The sequence below is a fragment of the Danio rerio genome, chromosome 12, assembly GCF_052040795.2.
Source record: "Danio rerio strain M-AB ecotype USA chromosome 12, GRCz13ab, whole genome shotgun sequence".
Taxonomy (NCBI): domain Eukaryota; kingdom Metazoa; phylum Chordata; class Actinopteri; order Cypriniformes; family Danionidae; genus Danio; species Danio rerio.
Window position 1 is genome coordinate 7,901,267 of NC_141032.1, and position 15,773 is coordinate 7,917,039.

The 15,773-nt window shown below is 37.1% G+C and overlaps 1 protein-coding gene and 1 long non-coding RNA gene across 7 annotated transcripts in view; one reads left to right on the forward strand and one right to left on the reverse strand.

Moving 5' to 3' along the window:
• The window catches only part of zgc:110716, a 154,818-nt gene that overhangs the window by 19,948 nt on the left and 119,097 nt on the right, over positions 1–15,773 (forward strand). For all 5 annotated transcript variants that reach the window (XR_015503456.1, XR_015503457.1, XM_087275070.1 and 2 more), the window contains 1 exon segment: positions 5,365–5,411. Coding sequence is in view for 3 of the 5 variants with exons in the window: in XM_087275070.1 (XP_087131196.1) it covers positions 5,365–5,411 (47 nt within the window). In the remaining 2 variants the exon portion in view is untranslated.
• Positions 1,539–15,773, reverse strand: part of LOC147841270 (uncharacterized) — a 58,471-nt gene continuing 44,236 nt past the window's right edge. The window contains exons 1-3 of one of the 2 annotated variants that reach the window (XR_015503841.1): positions 4,234–4,509; positions 2,778–2,834; positions 1,539–2,690 (exon numbers count right to left, since the gene is read on the reverse strand). This is a non-coding gene — a long non-coding RNA (uncharacterized LOC147841270). Of the gene's footprint in view, positions 2,691–2,777; positions 2,835–4,233; positions 4,510–15,773 lie in introns of those variants that run through there. The other variant, XR_015503840.1, reaches the window with a different exon arrangement.

Sequence of the window (15,773 nt, forward strand, 5' to 3'; positions counted from 1 at the left end):
AGACATTCGGGTCGCTAATCAGCTTTGGGAATCCATTCCTTGAACACAGCCAAAATGTTGGATGAGAATGAATGTTTTAACCGCGCCAGCAATTCATAGATGTTTTCTTTAGTGGCTGTACGTGATGATGGACAAAAAGTCTTGACGTTTGTCTGTAGAGCTGAGCATTTTGTTGATTTATTCTTGTGTTCCATAAGATCGTGGCTTATGTTGGCACAGCACGCTCGGTTAGAAATAATCTGAGTGCCAAGAGAAAAAACATGTCAGCTACAGAAAGATATCCGTCTTTGAAGCTATTATACAGAAGTTTGGCCTGAAGAGTGGCTTCTGACCTCCCAAGTGTAGTTATGTTGAAAAATAAGTTTAATGTACCTTTCTGTGGGTGAACTATGGTTTTAAATGAGTGCTCGAAGACTTGTTACATGTGGTAAAATCACTTGTGCCTTGTGTGGATTACTGGTGCAGTGAAAATAAAGGCTGCAGTACTCAATACAAACAGTGCTCGACATAATTGAGTACACCCCACTTCGAAAATGAATACTGTTATCCATTTCTCAGTGAATGTGGGTCATATATTTTGGCGCATTTGAATGAATTAGATTTATTAATTGGATATATAACATTTCAGTCACTGAACATCGAGAAAAAGAAAGATAATGAATTTAAATTCATAGGAAATATTGGGGGGAAAAATCCAGGCATTTGAGGTTAGAGTAAATGCCTCTACAATAGATGACTACAAATTTTACTAAACATTCCAATATTTAAAAACTTTTTTTCAGTTTTGCTGTATTACTTTCAGTGAATGACAATTTTATTGGCTGTTTAATCGTCCATATTTACTCTTCCTCATTAACTTTCCTTTGGGTTATTTTTGCTTTATCAGGGGTCGCCACAGCAGCATAAAACTCCATCACTAAATTCATTTTAAGTGGATTTTAATATACTATTTGTATTTTTAAATGTTGTTGATGCTTCGACTCCTATCTAATTTTCATTCATTCATTCATTTACTTGTCGGCTTTGTCCCTTTATTAGTCCGGGGTCGCCACAGTGGAGTGAACCGCCAACTCATCCAGCACATTTTTACGCAGTGGATGCCCTTCCAGCCGAAATCCATCTCTGGGAAAATAATTGATATTATAAAAATATATTATTAATATTATATTGATTTGCTTCTTAATGAAAGTATTAAATAGTAAAACATGTTGATTTGATTGGTAATTTCTCCTATTATTTTTCCCCCTGGCATTAAAGATTAGACAAAATTGCTTTGATATAATACCTAAAGTGAATGACACAGCAGAATAAAAAAGCATCATAAAATTCATTTTAAATTTTTGAGTTTGTCCCTGCTTAGAATTGTCATGTACTATTTGTGTTTTTAAAATATTGTTGACGCTTTGACTCCTATCTAATTTTCTACATAAAATAAATAAATAAAATTACTACTTCAAATAATAATTACAGATACACACACATGTATTCTGGGATATTGAATGAATATAAATATGAATAAAAATAAGTAGACAAAAAAATTATAAATAAATGTATTTATATACTGTTTATTTCCATCACATTTGGTTTTAAATTTAATATTAAGTGACGATAAAAAGTCCTGAATTTAATATTTTTTTTATCTGTAAACAGAGTAAAAGAGACATATTCAAACAACTGATGTAAAATGGATATGTGTTTTGTATCAGACACAAATTGCATCTTAACACCAGGCAGATTAGTAGTGATTGGACTGAACTTCTTCATCACTTTTTTGTTGCAGTAATTGAACTGAACTGAATTAACATAATCAACTTGAGTTTATTAAGCTGTAGAGCTTCTTTACTGCATCATTTCAATTGGTCTGGGATTTAATAACATTTCTGATTCTGCTATTTTCCAGTTTATTACTCTAAATATGCATTAAAAATGTCTGTATTGTATAAATCACTAAATAAAAATAAAGTCCACTTCATTTGATCTAGCAAATTTAAACACATTGTAAAAAAATGCCTACACAATATCTTTCTCTCGCCTCAAAGCAAATTGATTAAGTTAACTTAGTGGTTTTTACAATTTTAAGTTGATTGAACATAAAACAATTAAGTTTTCCTTAAAAGAACTCAAAAGCTGTGTTGTTTCATCTCACTTTAAAAAAGTATTTTGGCAAAAATTTTCAGAATTTTGTGATAAAAAACTGCACAAGTTGCATAGCATTGGAGAGGTCTGATTGGACTTCCTGATTTCCACAAGTGTTTTCCAGTGTCTTGTGCAATAAGTATCAAACGGTGAGAAAACAAACTGTAGGCGTCCAGGAGCATGAGGTTGAGACCACCCTTGTCATCGGCCAAAACATCACGTGTTTCATTCGACTTGGAGTTAAATGGTCAAAAATCTGTTCGTCATTTTTAAGAAGGTTATGGGTGTTTATGAAAAGTTTCCCCGAGGCCTTTCCACAGTCTCATAAATCCATTAGATCCTGTTTGGGGTTTGTTTCTTGGCCGATCACAGAAAAAAAAAAAAAAAAAAAAAAAAAGAGTAATTCTGTTTTCTCTTTGAATGCAGTTAACTCTGTAAAGTTCACGTTGTGTCTTCAGGGCTTTATCCACTGCCTCTAGATAGCAAGTCTTAGCGGTAAAGCAGGGCTGATTCAGCCGGTGCCTGTGGTTTGAGCAATTTTCAGTCAATCTGCTCTGAAAAAAAAAAAAAAAAAAACCTCCCCTGTAATTCATTGGATATAAATAAACACATTACATTTGTCTGGATTACAGCAGACATACGTTTTAAAGCTTGGCCCAAAATTGCCATGCCTGCATCTCCCAATGTAGGTCATGATCCTGTTCCAGAGAAATCGGAGATGAAAAAAGTAGTAGGCGTCTATTGACTGCTGCATTTTGTGGTTGTGATGTCTTTTAAGGGCATCCAAATTCGCTGATGAACACGTCTCTGTGTTTTAAGCTTTAATTTAAATCATGTGTTGTTGGCAAACATCTCGAACTGAATTACACTGTTAGACTTTGCCGCAATTGTACAGTTATTTACTGCTAAAAAGCCTGGTTTAATACCATATACACTCTTTACAGTTCGATACTGTAATATGCACTGCATTGAGGGTCATTTGAAAACTTTTTCGGTAACACTGCAAATTAGGAATTTGCGGTATTCTACTGTAATCAAAGTAATCTGCTACTTTAGTTGGCATCAAAATGTTTTATCACAAAGTGAAGTTTATTTATAAACTAATTTCGAGAGAATCATGTGCTTATGATTGCTTGAGGCCCGCGTTATCCAATTTATAATTCATCAATCAGACGATTACTAAGCCACTAAAAAACCCTAAGTTCCATATAACAGCCATTTTCGTTTTGTTGAATCCCCCCTTCAACACCTCCTCCTCCTCCTTTCCTAGATGGGTGGCACAGTGGCCCAGTGGTTACCACTGTTACCTCACAGCAAGTACATCACTGGTTCTAGTCCTTACCAAACCAGCCGATGTTTCTGTGTGGAGTTTCCACGTTCTCCCTGTGCTCACGTGGGTTTCTCTTGGGAAACCTTCCACCATCCAAAAACATGCAACTTAAGTTAATTGACTAATCCAAATCTGCACCATAGACATGCTCCTAGTAAGTAGTTATCTCTTACGAACAATCACTATCTGTTCATTAGCCACAACAGCAGCAGGGAGTTCTCGAGATCTACCTGAGCTCAAACTCCCCTCTCGCCTTGCAAACGGGAGGGAGCCCCAGGCTCGAGGATCTTATGAGCTCAGGGCTCTCTCCCGGGACAACATGCCAAACAAGCTTTGGAATCAATCATCGGCTACGTGTGAACTCTTGAAATGAATTTAAAATAGATTGATGAATGAAAAGACTTGTAAACTGTTTAAAATGGATATAATAATGATCAATAATTCAAATTAAAACAAATCTTGTCAATTGTTTGGAACAATACAAACAAGATATTTGATTCGAGGAACTGCTCTAAGCGTGTATTTTTCATGTAATGTTTGTTACCGCACGGCGAATGATTGAAAAAAAACCTCCGCATTTCCCGGAAACTTAGATGCACTCGTCAGGTAGCACCAGAAAGCCGTGTGTGTTATTCCCGTCACAAAATGCGGCGAAAATCCTATACGACGGTAAGTTTGATTGTGGTACTAACATGTTTACACTCGGTGTAATAGTTAGTTCGATACGAACAAACTGAATAAACAAAGAGCACTGGTCGCTCACTTACCAAATCTGTAGAGACAGGACACCAGCAACAAGAGCCGCGTCTTTATTAAGAGGAGACGAGCAGCAAATCCGGATCTCACCATTTGCAGATGAGAAAAGCTCTCCGGTAAACAATGTTCCTTAGACACGTACTGTTGTTGAGCGTCGCGTGCACTGTAATCCACACGTGACTCCAGCTGCGCTCTCATAGAGAGAAAATGAAAACAAAACCTTCACTGCAGCTAATTATAAAAGTAACACTGCACGCTTGTTTTGCCAACACAACGTGGCGTCTCTCTGCCGTCTAAACACTGTAACATTAATGAATATTAATGAAGTTGCACAATAGGGCGCGTTGATTGGTTTGAACCAAGCCTTACTCATGCATTAATGCAGCACACTCGAACGTAACAAGGCACTCCCAGATACAGACGCCCAGTCTACACGCTGGAATACACGCTAAGATCTCATGGCCGTGACGCAGCTTCAAAAATTCGTTTCAAACCGGAAGTATGAATTTGCTCGAAATAACGCAAAAACAGCCAATTTTCACTTTTTAGTGAAATATTTGTGTACTAATTGTGTTTTTAGCAGCATGGGACACACATAAGACTGTCAACAGCTCAAATGTGTTTTGGTGTTTCGTGACCCTTTAAGCTGAATACTAGTATCTTGAATAATATCTGGTAAAATATTATTTACTGTCATCATGGCAATGATAAAATAACTCAGTTATTAGAAATTAGTTATTAAAGCTATCATATTAGAAACGTGTTGATAAAATCTTCTCTCTGATGAACAGAAATTGGGGGAAAAATATACAGGGGGGCTAATAATTCTGACTTCAACTGTATGTTATGAAGATACACTTCACTTAAAGCATCTAAATGTAGTATTCTGCATCATAAACTTTATTACCATTCCGCATAAACTTTTCATAAAGCAGTAACGCATTTGATTTTTCTACAGAGGCGACTTGCAGCAAATGGACAGGAAAATGACCCGCGCCCTGCCTAAATTGCACAGGCATTTTTTCCAGCGCAGGCCATGTGGAAGAATGTGTTGATATGAATTGCTGATTTTGTTAATACGCCAGCATAAGTGATTCCTGATGTTTAGCTTTTTTTCTGAAATGTCCCATTCTTCTCCGCAGCTGCCACAGAGGGGCCAGTCAATGGAGGTGAGGACTTCTTTCAGAAGGTAAGGAAAACCACATTGCTTTGGCACACACATGCAGCGGGAGAAAATAGGTTAGCGTCATGTTGCATGTGCAATTATTTCTGTCGAAGGACAAACTGCAATTAGCACTGCACGATACCAGTTTTGTGGCATTTAAACCTCAAAATACTACCATGGCGGTTATAGGATAAATATGGTACAGCCATAAGTCATAGTTGAATGCACAGTGCATATTTCAAAGTTGAATTTTCATCTCGAGTAACTCACTTGTGGCTTACTTGATTTGTGTAAAAGGAAATACTACAGCTTTGAGAAGATGACAGCAATTTTTTTTCAAGTTAAAGAATGCATTGTATTGGGCATGTTCACTCAAGTCGTTCCAAGTTTTAGGGCTCTATTTTAACGATCTAGGCGCAAAGTCTAAAGTGCATGGGGCAAACACATTTAGGGCATGTCCGAATCCACTTTTGCTATTTTAGGCATGGAAAAATAAGCTTTGCGCCCTGGTGCATGGTCTAACAGGGTTGTGCTTATTATTTTAATGAGTTATAGGTGTGTTTTCAGCATAATGTGCATTAAAACAATCAGAGTCTCTTCTCCCATTGCTTTTAAGAGTCAGTTACGTCATGACATGGTGCATTTGCTATATTTACATGGCACACTTTGAGAGAAAGTCTAGTAGTGAAAAAGCAGTTAAACAGACCATCTGCAGCGAGAGGATAAAGAATAAGCCTCCTCCATTCGGCCTCTTTACGTTCTCTTTACTTTTACTCTTTACTTAACTCCTTAACTTTCATGGATAAGGAAACGGTGTTGTACTCACTCCACTGAAGACATCCATCAGCCTACCTATTTAATTTTGTTTCTTAAGCGCAAAGATTTGTTTCAAAACTATTTCTAAATTCAGTTCAGTTCCAGCAAACAAATAAATGACCAATAATACAATATAACAATAATAATAACAATAACAATAAAACAAAGTATGGTCAAAAAACTGAGTTATATCCAAACACACTATTCTTATGCCCCATATAGTGACGCATGCATCCCTAAAACCCAACAGAATTTACAAATGCAAATTGTCATCAATAAACTCATCATTTCCCCCACAGTCCAAAGACATGCGGTACAAGTGAATGGAATAAACTAAATTGTCCATAGTGTATGAGTGTGAATTCAAGGGTGTATGGGTCTTTTCCAGTGTTGGGTTGCTGCTGGAAAGGCATCCTTCCACTGCGTAAAACATATGCTGGATAAGTTGGTGGTTCATTCCGCTGTGGCGGCCCCTGATTAATAAAGGGACTGAGTCGAAAAGAAAATGAATAAGAGAACGTATGATAATAACACGTTAATAATGTATAACAAAGGACATTAAAAAAAAAAAAAAACGGATCTGAGCAACCCAATAATACTGAATTATAGCTACTTTCACTGTCGAAACCAAACTCCTGTTAGCACCTGTTAACAAAAACCCCATAATAGTCGTCCAGGTTGTCGGTGTAAAAGTGTGAAGTGTGTGATAAATCACCTTTGCTACAACAGCCTGGCCGGCGACTCGTGACACGTCACCCTTCACCGAAGGATCCTCATAACAGGCCTGCCGTCCATTTACAGCCCACGCCAAAACAAGCGCGCTCGGCGTATTTGGATTCAGTGGGGTAGAACGCTCTTTAGGGCTTAATTGGCAGGCCGTGAACAAATACAGGCTAGAAAAATCCAGACGGCTCAGTGCAGCACCTGAATCAGAACACGCCGGCCTTCAAAATAAACACACGCTCGCAGGCGACTCCATATTGGTACCAAATCCAGCACACGTCAAAGTTCCTTTTGTGTTTGACCATGAAAAAGTGTTGGAAAATAATCAGAGAGCTTGGAAAAAGAGCTGTTCTGGAAGATACGGCTGGCTGCGTGGTAAGAGTCGCAGCTGATGCAAAGCTTCAGGAACGCCGCCTTATGCTTTTCAAATAAACACAATCGTAGCATATCACGAACAGCGTCTTAACAGTGGTCGTGTCCCACATGGCATCCAAAATGTGGATTTGCGTGTTTGACGGACTTTGCTTGCATGTGTTCATGTCATGATACCATACTACTAGGCAATGGAATTTATTTTAGGTTTTAGGAGTTTGCGCATGAGCACAAACAGCTCCTCATTTTTGATTGGCTTGATTTTCGATAATAAGTCATAAACCTGATGTAAAACTGCCCTGTTTTGAGTGCTGAGGTTGCTTTTGTTAAACGCAGCATTTCATATTTGGTTTTAAAAATGAAAACACGTTTTTTTTGGGACACTATGCACTAGTATTTATTTTGATTTGCTTGATATTTGATATTAACCCATAAACCATTCACTACCTGACAAAAGTCTTGTCCCTATCCAAGTTTTAGGAACAACAAATAACAACTTGACTTCTAGTTGATCATTTGGTATCAGAAGTGGCTTATATGAAAGGCAAAAGGCCTCTAGATTACACTGATTTTACCAAAATTAAATATGATCTTGCCTTGATTTTTAATTATTTAATTAGGACAGTAAGGTCTGACTTTGCTTAGACAAAAGTCTTGAATTGTCACTTAACAGAAATAATGTACAGTCTGGAATATAAAGCCATAGTGCATTTGAAAAGGAATGAATATTGTGTTTGACTCCCATGAGCTTGGAGGACTGCACCCGTACATCTCTGCAATGACTCAAATCACTTACTGCAGTGGTTATCAAACTTTTTTCATCAAGTACCACCTCAGAAAAAAATTGTCTCTCCAAGTACCACCAAAAATGAGCAGTATTGAAATACGTAGAAGGCCCAGTAAAGCAGCTACAACTCTGCACAGTTAAAAAAAACGTGGCAGATTAGCTCAGAAATATAGGCTATATGTCATATGTGGCATATTATATACATCATTTTTGATAAATTGTGAAATGTGTGTGGCATGTAATTGACATATTTCATTCCTCTGCGTACCACTAGAAGAAAGCCTGCGTACCACTAGTGGTACACATACCACAGTTTGAGAACCACTGAGTTACTGTATTAATAAAGTCATCTGGAATAGCAAAATAAGGGTTCCTGCAGGACTCCCAGAGTTCATCAAGATTCTTTGGATTCATCTTCAATGCCTCCTTCATCTTACCCCAGACAGGCTCAATAATGTTCATATCTGGTCACTGGGCTGGCCAATCCTGGAGCACCTTGATCTTCTTTGCTTTTAGGATCTTTAATGAGGAGGCTGAAGCATGAGGAGGAGCGGTATCCTGCTGAAGAATTTGCTCTTTCCCAGCACAAATGCTGATACTTCATGCTGTTGATGTTGCCATCCACACTCACACGCCCCTATACTGAAATGTAACTTCAAACCATGATTTTTCCATCACCAAACTTGACTGATTTCTGAGAGAACTTGGGTCCATGCGGGTTCCAGTGGGTCTTCTGCAGTTTTTGTAATGATTGGGATGCAGCTTAACAGAGGATTCATCAGAAAAATCTACCCTCGGCCACTTTTGATCAACTAGAAGTCAAGTTATTTGCTGTTCTTACAACTGGGATCGACAGCAAGACTTTTGTCAGGTAGTGAATGGTTTCAGTAGCTAATATATTAACTAACATGATCTAATTATAAACAATACTTGTACAGCATTTATTAATCATAGTGCAACATTTACTAATGCATTATTAACACTCAAATACATGCTTGATAAAATTAGTTAGTTAATATGAACTAACAACTGTATTTTCTTTAAAATAGTTTAAAAAAAAACCCTGAACAAATATTGTAATAAATGTATTGTTCATTGTTTATTTGTGTTGGTAAATTAATTATTACAACCTTATTGCAAAACAACCTTATTACATACCAATAAACCATACCATAACAGACCTGTTTTGAGCTATGAGGTTGCTTTTATTCACCTAGTTTTAATACCATTGTTTAAAAGCTGAATTAGAAAACTACATTACCCAGGATGCCATACACCAAACCCACCAATCAGACAATTGCAGCTGCCAAAGGATTTTGCTACCACAGAGCAAACTCTAGCTCCAAACAAAGGACTCAGAAGTTTGGATTTGGAAGAGAATTGTTGTTTTGAGTTTTGTCTAAATAAAATTGCAGTGATCAGAGATTCATTATACTCAGCGATTATCATCAAATCAGCATCAACAGAGGTGTCATGTTTTGTTTTTGCTCGACAGTCTGTTTAACACAGCACGCCTTTTCCAGTGTTGCCATATCCACTCGTTTTAAACATCTCTGGACTTTTTTTTTTAGGGGTTGGCTCGTAGATTTTATGGTGAAAAGGTTTATAGAGTTGTTAAAGTAGGCAGGTGTGTTTGTCAGGATATTTAGTTTTTTCTCAGAATATAAATCTTTTGCACTTTTTCAGATTTATTACTGACACGTTCTTGTGTTCTGGTTTTGGCAACACTTAGTCAACGCTTCTACCCTTTTTTTTCACACCGCACAGCAGAGAGAGAAGAGAGTCATTTTCTAGATGACATGTATTTGATGTTGTATTTTTATTAATAATATACATTTTTATATCAATTTTAGCAACACACTCTCTCTACATTATTGTATAATATATATATATATATATATATATATATATATATATATATATATATATATATATATATATATATTAGGGGTGTCACGATTTCGATTTTTAATCAAAATTTATGCTCAATTTCGAATATCAAATCAAAAAATAGAATTGTCGATGCTGCCACTCCCCATGTAACGTCAGTTTGGCTTGCCAAGCGGGAAAAAAACTGGCTTGTTGAAGTGCTTGTTGAAGTGCAGATACAGGAGACCCGTCGACAGAACTTAAACCCTCTCCTTTTTCAATGAAGTCGCCGGTGTGTAAGCATTTTGGATTTCCAGTGAGTTATGTTGACAACGTTCGTGTTGTCGACAAAAAAAAAAAACACAGTTTTGCAAGCTCTGCTATGTACGTATTAGGGTTCTTCCGATAGACAACACCGGCATCGCGATCCCCCGCCCGCCCCCGTTGCAAATCCGCTCGTGATAAGTACACACTCAGGCCCTGTTTACAGGAACCATCTGACCATATTAATGTGCTCGTTTACACAAATCCCCAGCATCACAATTATAAAGTAGATTTAAGCATAATATAATAACCTTGGTGTGAGACCCCCTTGTTTTTGCACAACACATTAACTTTTGCAGTACAGAATGTCCAGCAGACGCTCCATGCAGCAAGATATAGAATTCAAGACGAGCCTATTTGTCATCTGCAAATGGTCTGTTGTTTCTTCAGTGAAATAACACACTCTATCTCCTAAGGAACCTTGTAAATGAGATCCGGCAAGAGATAAGAGCAGTGTTTTTCTGCTCACGTCAACATACTTGTGCTGAAAACAAATACTTTATCTAAACACACTATGCAACTTAAGAATGTGAAATCCAGCCTGCGCCCAGAGACAGATGAATTCATGGACAATTATCTCAGAAACGTTTAAAGAAACCATTTTTTAATGAGTGTTTCCTTCTTTTTAGATACAAAGTTAGCTCTCCTGTTGAACTCTTTTATATTTTTCCCCAATTTTTGTTTAAATGAGAGAAGATTTTAACACATTTCTAAATATAATAGTTTTAGTAACTCATCTCTAATAACTGATTTATTTTTGCCATGATGACAGTAAATATTACTTTACTAGATATTTTCTAAAATACTAGTATTCAGAGCCCCTATTATACATTATCTTATCATATTTTGGTTTTGGGGGTCTCCTACAACCTATGCATGCAAAGTCAAAAAACACTTTCATTGTCTTATAATTAAGACTGTCAAATGGTTAAAAAAATTTACGTAATTAATCACACTTTTTTTGTAATTAATCATAATTAATCACGAAACACCATATTTATTACAGAAATAAAAACACAGGCATTTAAGTGCAATTTGAATTTCAAAACAATCACTAAAGTATTAAAGTATGGCTGTATTTTACAAGCAAAGATTCTGACAGAGGAACATGAAGCAGATCCTTTACAAAAGGGGGGAAACACGTCCCCCCTTAAGAAATGTGAGGGCTCATGGACGCAGCTTAAAGGCAGAGAATAGGGATGTGGCTATCTTTGACAGCTCGCGACTTGATCTGCCACTTTCACCACAGTACATTTACATGGACACCAATACTCCACTTTTATGATTAAGATAATACTGATTAAGAGTCTACCATGTAAGCAGCGATTTTTGATTACCTTAAGGGATCACGCGAGTCCCGAAATGCAGAGGTTTTTTTTCTGGTTGCATTGGTCGTCTGCGTTCAGTGTGAGATGGAGAGAAACGCCCGCTACGGTTATGAAATAGCAACAGCATAGAGTATATGTGTGAGGCCAATGTTGCTCAGCATATTGCTCTGTTCTTAACCACAACCCCAAATAATAACAATTTGACAAATGACAGGGAATCACACGATTCGAAGCACATTTCAATCGGTAAAGGAAGAAGTACTTATCACGTTTTCAACATGGTTTTGGACGAGATATGTGAATATCACCACAAAGGTTTAACCTGAGACGTGGTTTAACCCGGTGCAATTACAGGTTACAACACACTTATAAATACATATTTTGCAAACTACAGAAAACGCGGCAACAATTTTAATCACACTTACAGGTTGTGATGGAAACAGTGGCGCCCCCTAGAACATTTTCTTAGGGGTGGCTATTGAAAGCCACACCAAGTCTTGGGGTGGCACACAAACTAATGAATTAATTGTATCATTATATTTTTGCTTTTGGTAAATAGAAAAACTGTGGTTTTAATTCATTTAATTAATTACTCTTAAAATATTGCAATTTATTCCTTGAAATTATTCAGCAAGTACATGTGCAAATAAATATCAATATTTAATTTGAACAAACTGAAAAGGCATTACTATATACACACACCCACTATACAGACCCTAACAATATAATTTACCCATATTCCTTTTGAGCCACAATAATATTAATACAGCTTCTTCTATTGATCTTTTTGCAAAATACATCCACAAAATCATTGAGATTTTTGGCCCTTGTAAGTCAACCAGCAAAAAAAAAAAAAAAAATTAAGTTGCTAAATAAACTAGTTTCTGAACAGCTGATTTCAAAATGCATTTACTTATCTTTTTAGTATTTGTGGTTTTCAATAAGATCAAACACAATGAATTTTTCATTTAGAAAATAATAATTTCTCAATAAAACGTGTACAGTCTTGTGAACCCAAAGTAGTGTTTCGTCTCTTGTCGTCAAACAATACTAAACAAATTATGCTTGAACTTTATCCTTAATAATAATAATAATTTTAATAATAGTAATAATAATAATAATAATAATAATAATAATAATAATAAAAAGTAACGCAAACTTCAAATTGTTGTAGTAAAGTCAGGTTTTCTGTTGCGTTGAACGTCAGTGGTTCATCCCAGAGGTGCAGCCAGAAAAGTCAACAGTCAAACATCTATTTAGCACATGCTTAAAGGGGGAGGATCAGCAATGTCGGTTGCGCCAATAAATCCGCAATAATTTAGTGGCTGCATTTTATTTATTCATTTATTGAAATATTGTGAATTTACATTGTTTATTAATAATATCAACAGCAAAATCGTATTGGGGTGGCCGCAGGGGTGGCCAGAGTTTACATAGGGGTGGCCCCTTGGGGAAAGAGAAACACTCACAACAGGGGTATCAAACTTCTGTTCCTGGAGGGCCGCAGCCCAGCACAGTTTAGTTCCAACCCAACTCCAACAAACTTACCTGTAGGTTTCAAACAAGCCTGAAGGAAACAATTAGTTTGATGAGGTGTGTTTAATTAGGGTCGGAACTAAACTGTGCAAAGCCGCGGGCCTCCAGAAACTGAGATTGACACCTGTTCCTACAGGATCTGGAGGAAGCAGAAACTGGTCCGTATAAACTGTGTTAAAGTTACAGACAAAATCCCAAACATTAGTAGTTTTGCTGATCCATCCTTTAATAACAAACAGCCGGCAAATCCCGCATTGCTGGGTAGGTTATTGTATTAATTTTCAGAAAAATGGAACAAACACAGCACATGTTCGGCTATACCAGGCAGATCTGACAAGGAAACGTAAGTATTTTCCTTTTTGTCAGTTTAGTGGCTAATTCGTACGAGTTCAGTCGTATGAAATTGTAAGATTTTAAAAAGGAGGCGTGGCACCTAACCCCAAGCTTCATTGGGGATGAGCAAATCGTACTAAATTGTACGAATTAGATCGTACGAATTAGCCACTAAATCAAAAAGTTCCGAATTGCTGTGAGATTGCGTTGGCTATACATATGAAAATGAAAATTAACGTTAACCCTTTATTCCCCGCAGCTACAAATCTGGCCATCTCTTAATGATAATAATCTTCGCATCATGATAAATCCCATGATCCCCTGCGCTCCGCTAGTGTTTGAAGGGAAAGGTGTGTTCAAGTTTTACCAGATCCAACACTTCAGATTTGGCGATGTCATGTATTGACGTCAATGCGTGCAGGCAAAAGATCTGAAAACACAACGAATCATTCATTCAACTCTGAGTCGACTCTTTCCTTGAAGAATCAGTAGTTTTAAGTAGATTTAAACCTCAGCTGGATGTTTTCATTCACTTAGAGCTGTGTTACACACTGCATGGAAGGTCATTTTCAAAAACCCATAATAGGGCCTCTTCAAAGTGCAGTTTAAATGCTTAACTTGGTAAATTAGGTGACCTAGGTGAGTTAGGGTAAGTAGGCAAGTCATTGTTTATCAGCGGTTTGTTCTGTAGTCAATCTAAAAAAAATATTTGCTAATAATATTCACATTAAAATGCACTTTTTACAAATTAAAAACAGCACTTATTCTAGCCAAAGTAAAACAAAAAATACTTTCTCTAGAAGAAAAAAAATTATAGGAAATTCTTGCTCTGTTAAACATAGTTTGGGAAATAATAAAAAAAACCTAACAGAAGGGCTAATAATTCTGACTCCAACTGTATATGTATAAAGGGAAAGACTGTGAGGAGAATATTTATGGACTCAGCCTTGTGTCTTTGGTACTGTAGAGTGATACCAGCTTGCTAAATTTGCGTATGTTTTCAATATCAACATTGCGTTCCTGTCCGTCATGACGGCTTGCGTTTTCATGTCTGAGCCGTCGGGTTATTCCGTGATTCTGCACAATGATGGGATTGAGCGCCTTTTTTCCTCAGACGTTTCTCTCACGCTGAGAGCTGCGATCAGGTAACAGCCAAACCTCAGGAAGCCTCGCCTCATCTCTACGAAAGAATGCTGCAAGATTTAGAAGCTTTTTAGAATAGAATATTTGCTTAGCCATTCATATTGCTGTAAATTGTGGCATTGTAGTTACTAAAAATTATTTTGGATTTGTTTTAAGGGGGACCTATCATGCCATTTTTTACAAGATGTCAAATAAGTCTCTGATGTCACTAGAGTGTGTTTCAGGTCAAAATACCACACAAATAAGACTTTATATCTCTTTGAAACTGCCCCTTTTAAGCTTTGAGCCAAATTGTGCCGTTTTGGTTGCTGTTGTTTTAAATTCAAATGAGATTGTGCTCTTTTCGAAAGAGGGTGGAGCTACTAACACCGATGTGTCAGCACAGTGGCAGATTCAAAACTAGACTAACGTTATCGCTGTGAAGAAATGTCTTAGAAGTGACAGTCTAGGGAGACTAGTGTTCATTTATAAATCCTAAAACTCATTTATAATGCTTTTTAGTCGTTGACTAAGTCGCCGTACGGCAGGTACAGTGTGAAAACTAATGGTGGACGGCTGCTTCTCAATCACGGCTTTTTATGCTAATTAGGGAGAGATTGTCACTAATGGGCGTGGCTTTGTCCCTTTTAATGACACGTTCAAAGGGAGAAAGTCAATCAAAGTGTTTCTGCGGAGTGTTTTTAAGATGTGTGATTATCAAAAAAAAGTTCAGCAAGCAGTTTTTAAGATTTCAGGGTTATTTTTACATAGGACTTTGGACTCTGGACCTGGCTAGAGGTGGACGCAGAGTGAACAGGCTTTTCTTGAAGGAAACCTCAATATTGCACACACACACACACACACGCACGCACGCACGCATGCACACACACACACACACACACACACACACACACACACACACACACACACACACACACACACACACACACACACACACCTAAACCAGGGTGATACTAACTTACAGTGTTGGACAAGCTATTTGAAAAATGTAGTGAGCTAAGCTATTAGCTACTCAAAATGTAGCTTAACTACACTAAAAGCTACCCCCTGGGAAATGTAGCAAGCTAAGCTAAAAGCTACATGGCAAAAGTAGCTTAGCTACATCTCAGCAGTTTTTTACCATTTTCATTTTTAAATTGAAGCAACTGATATCCA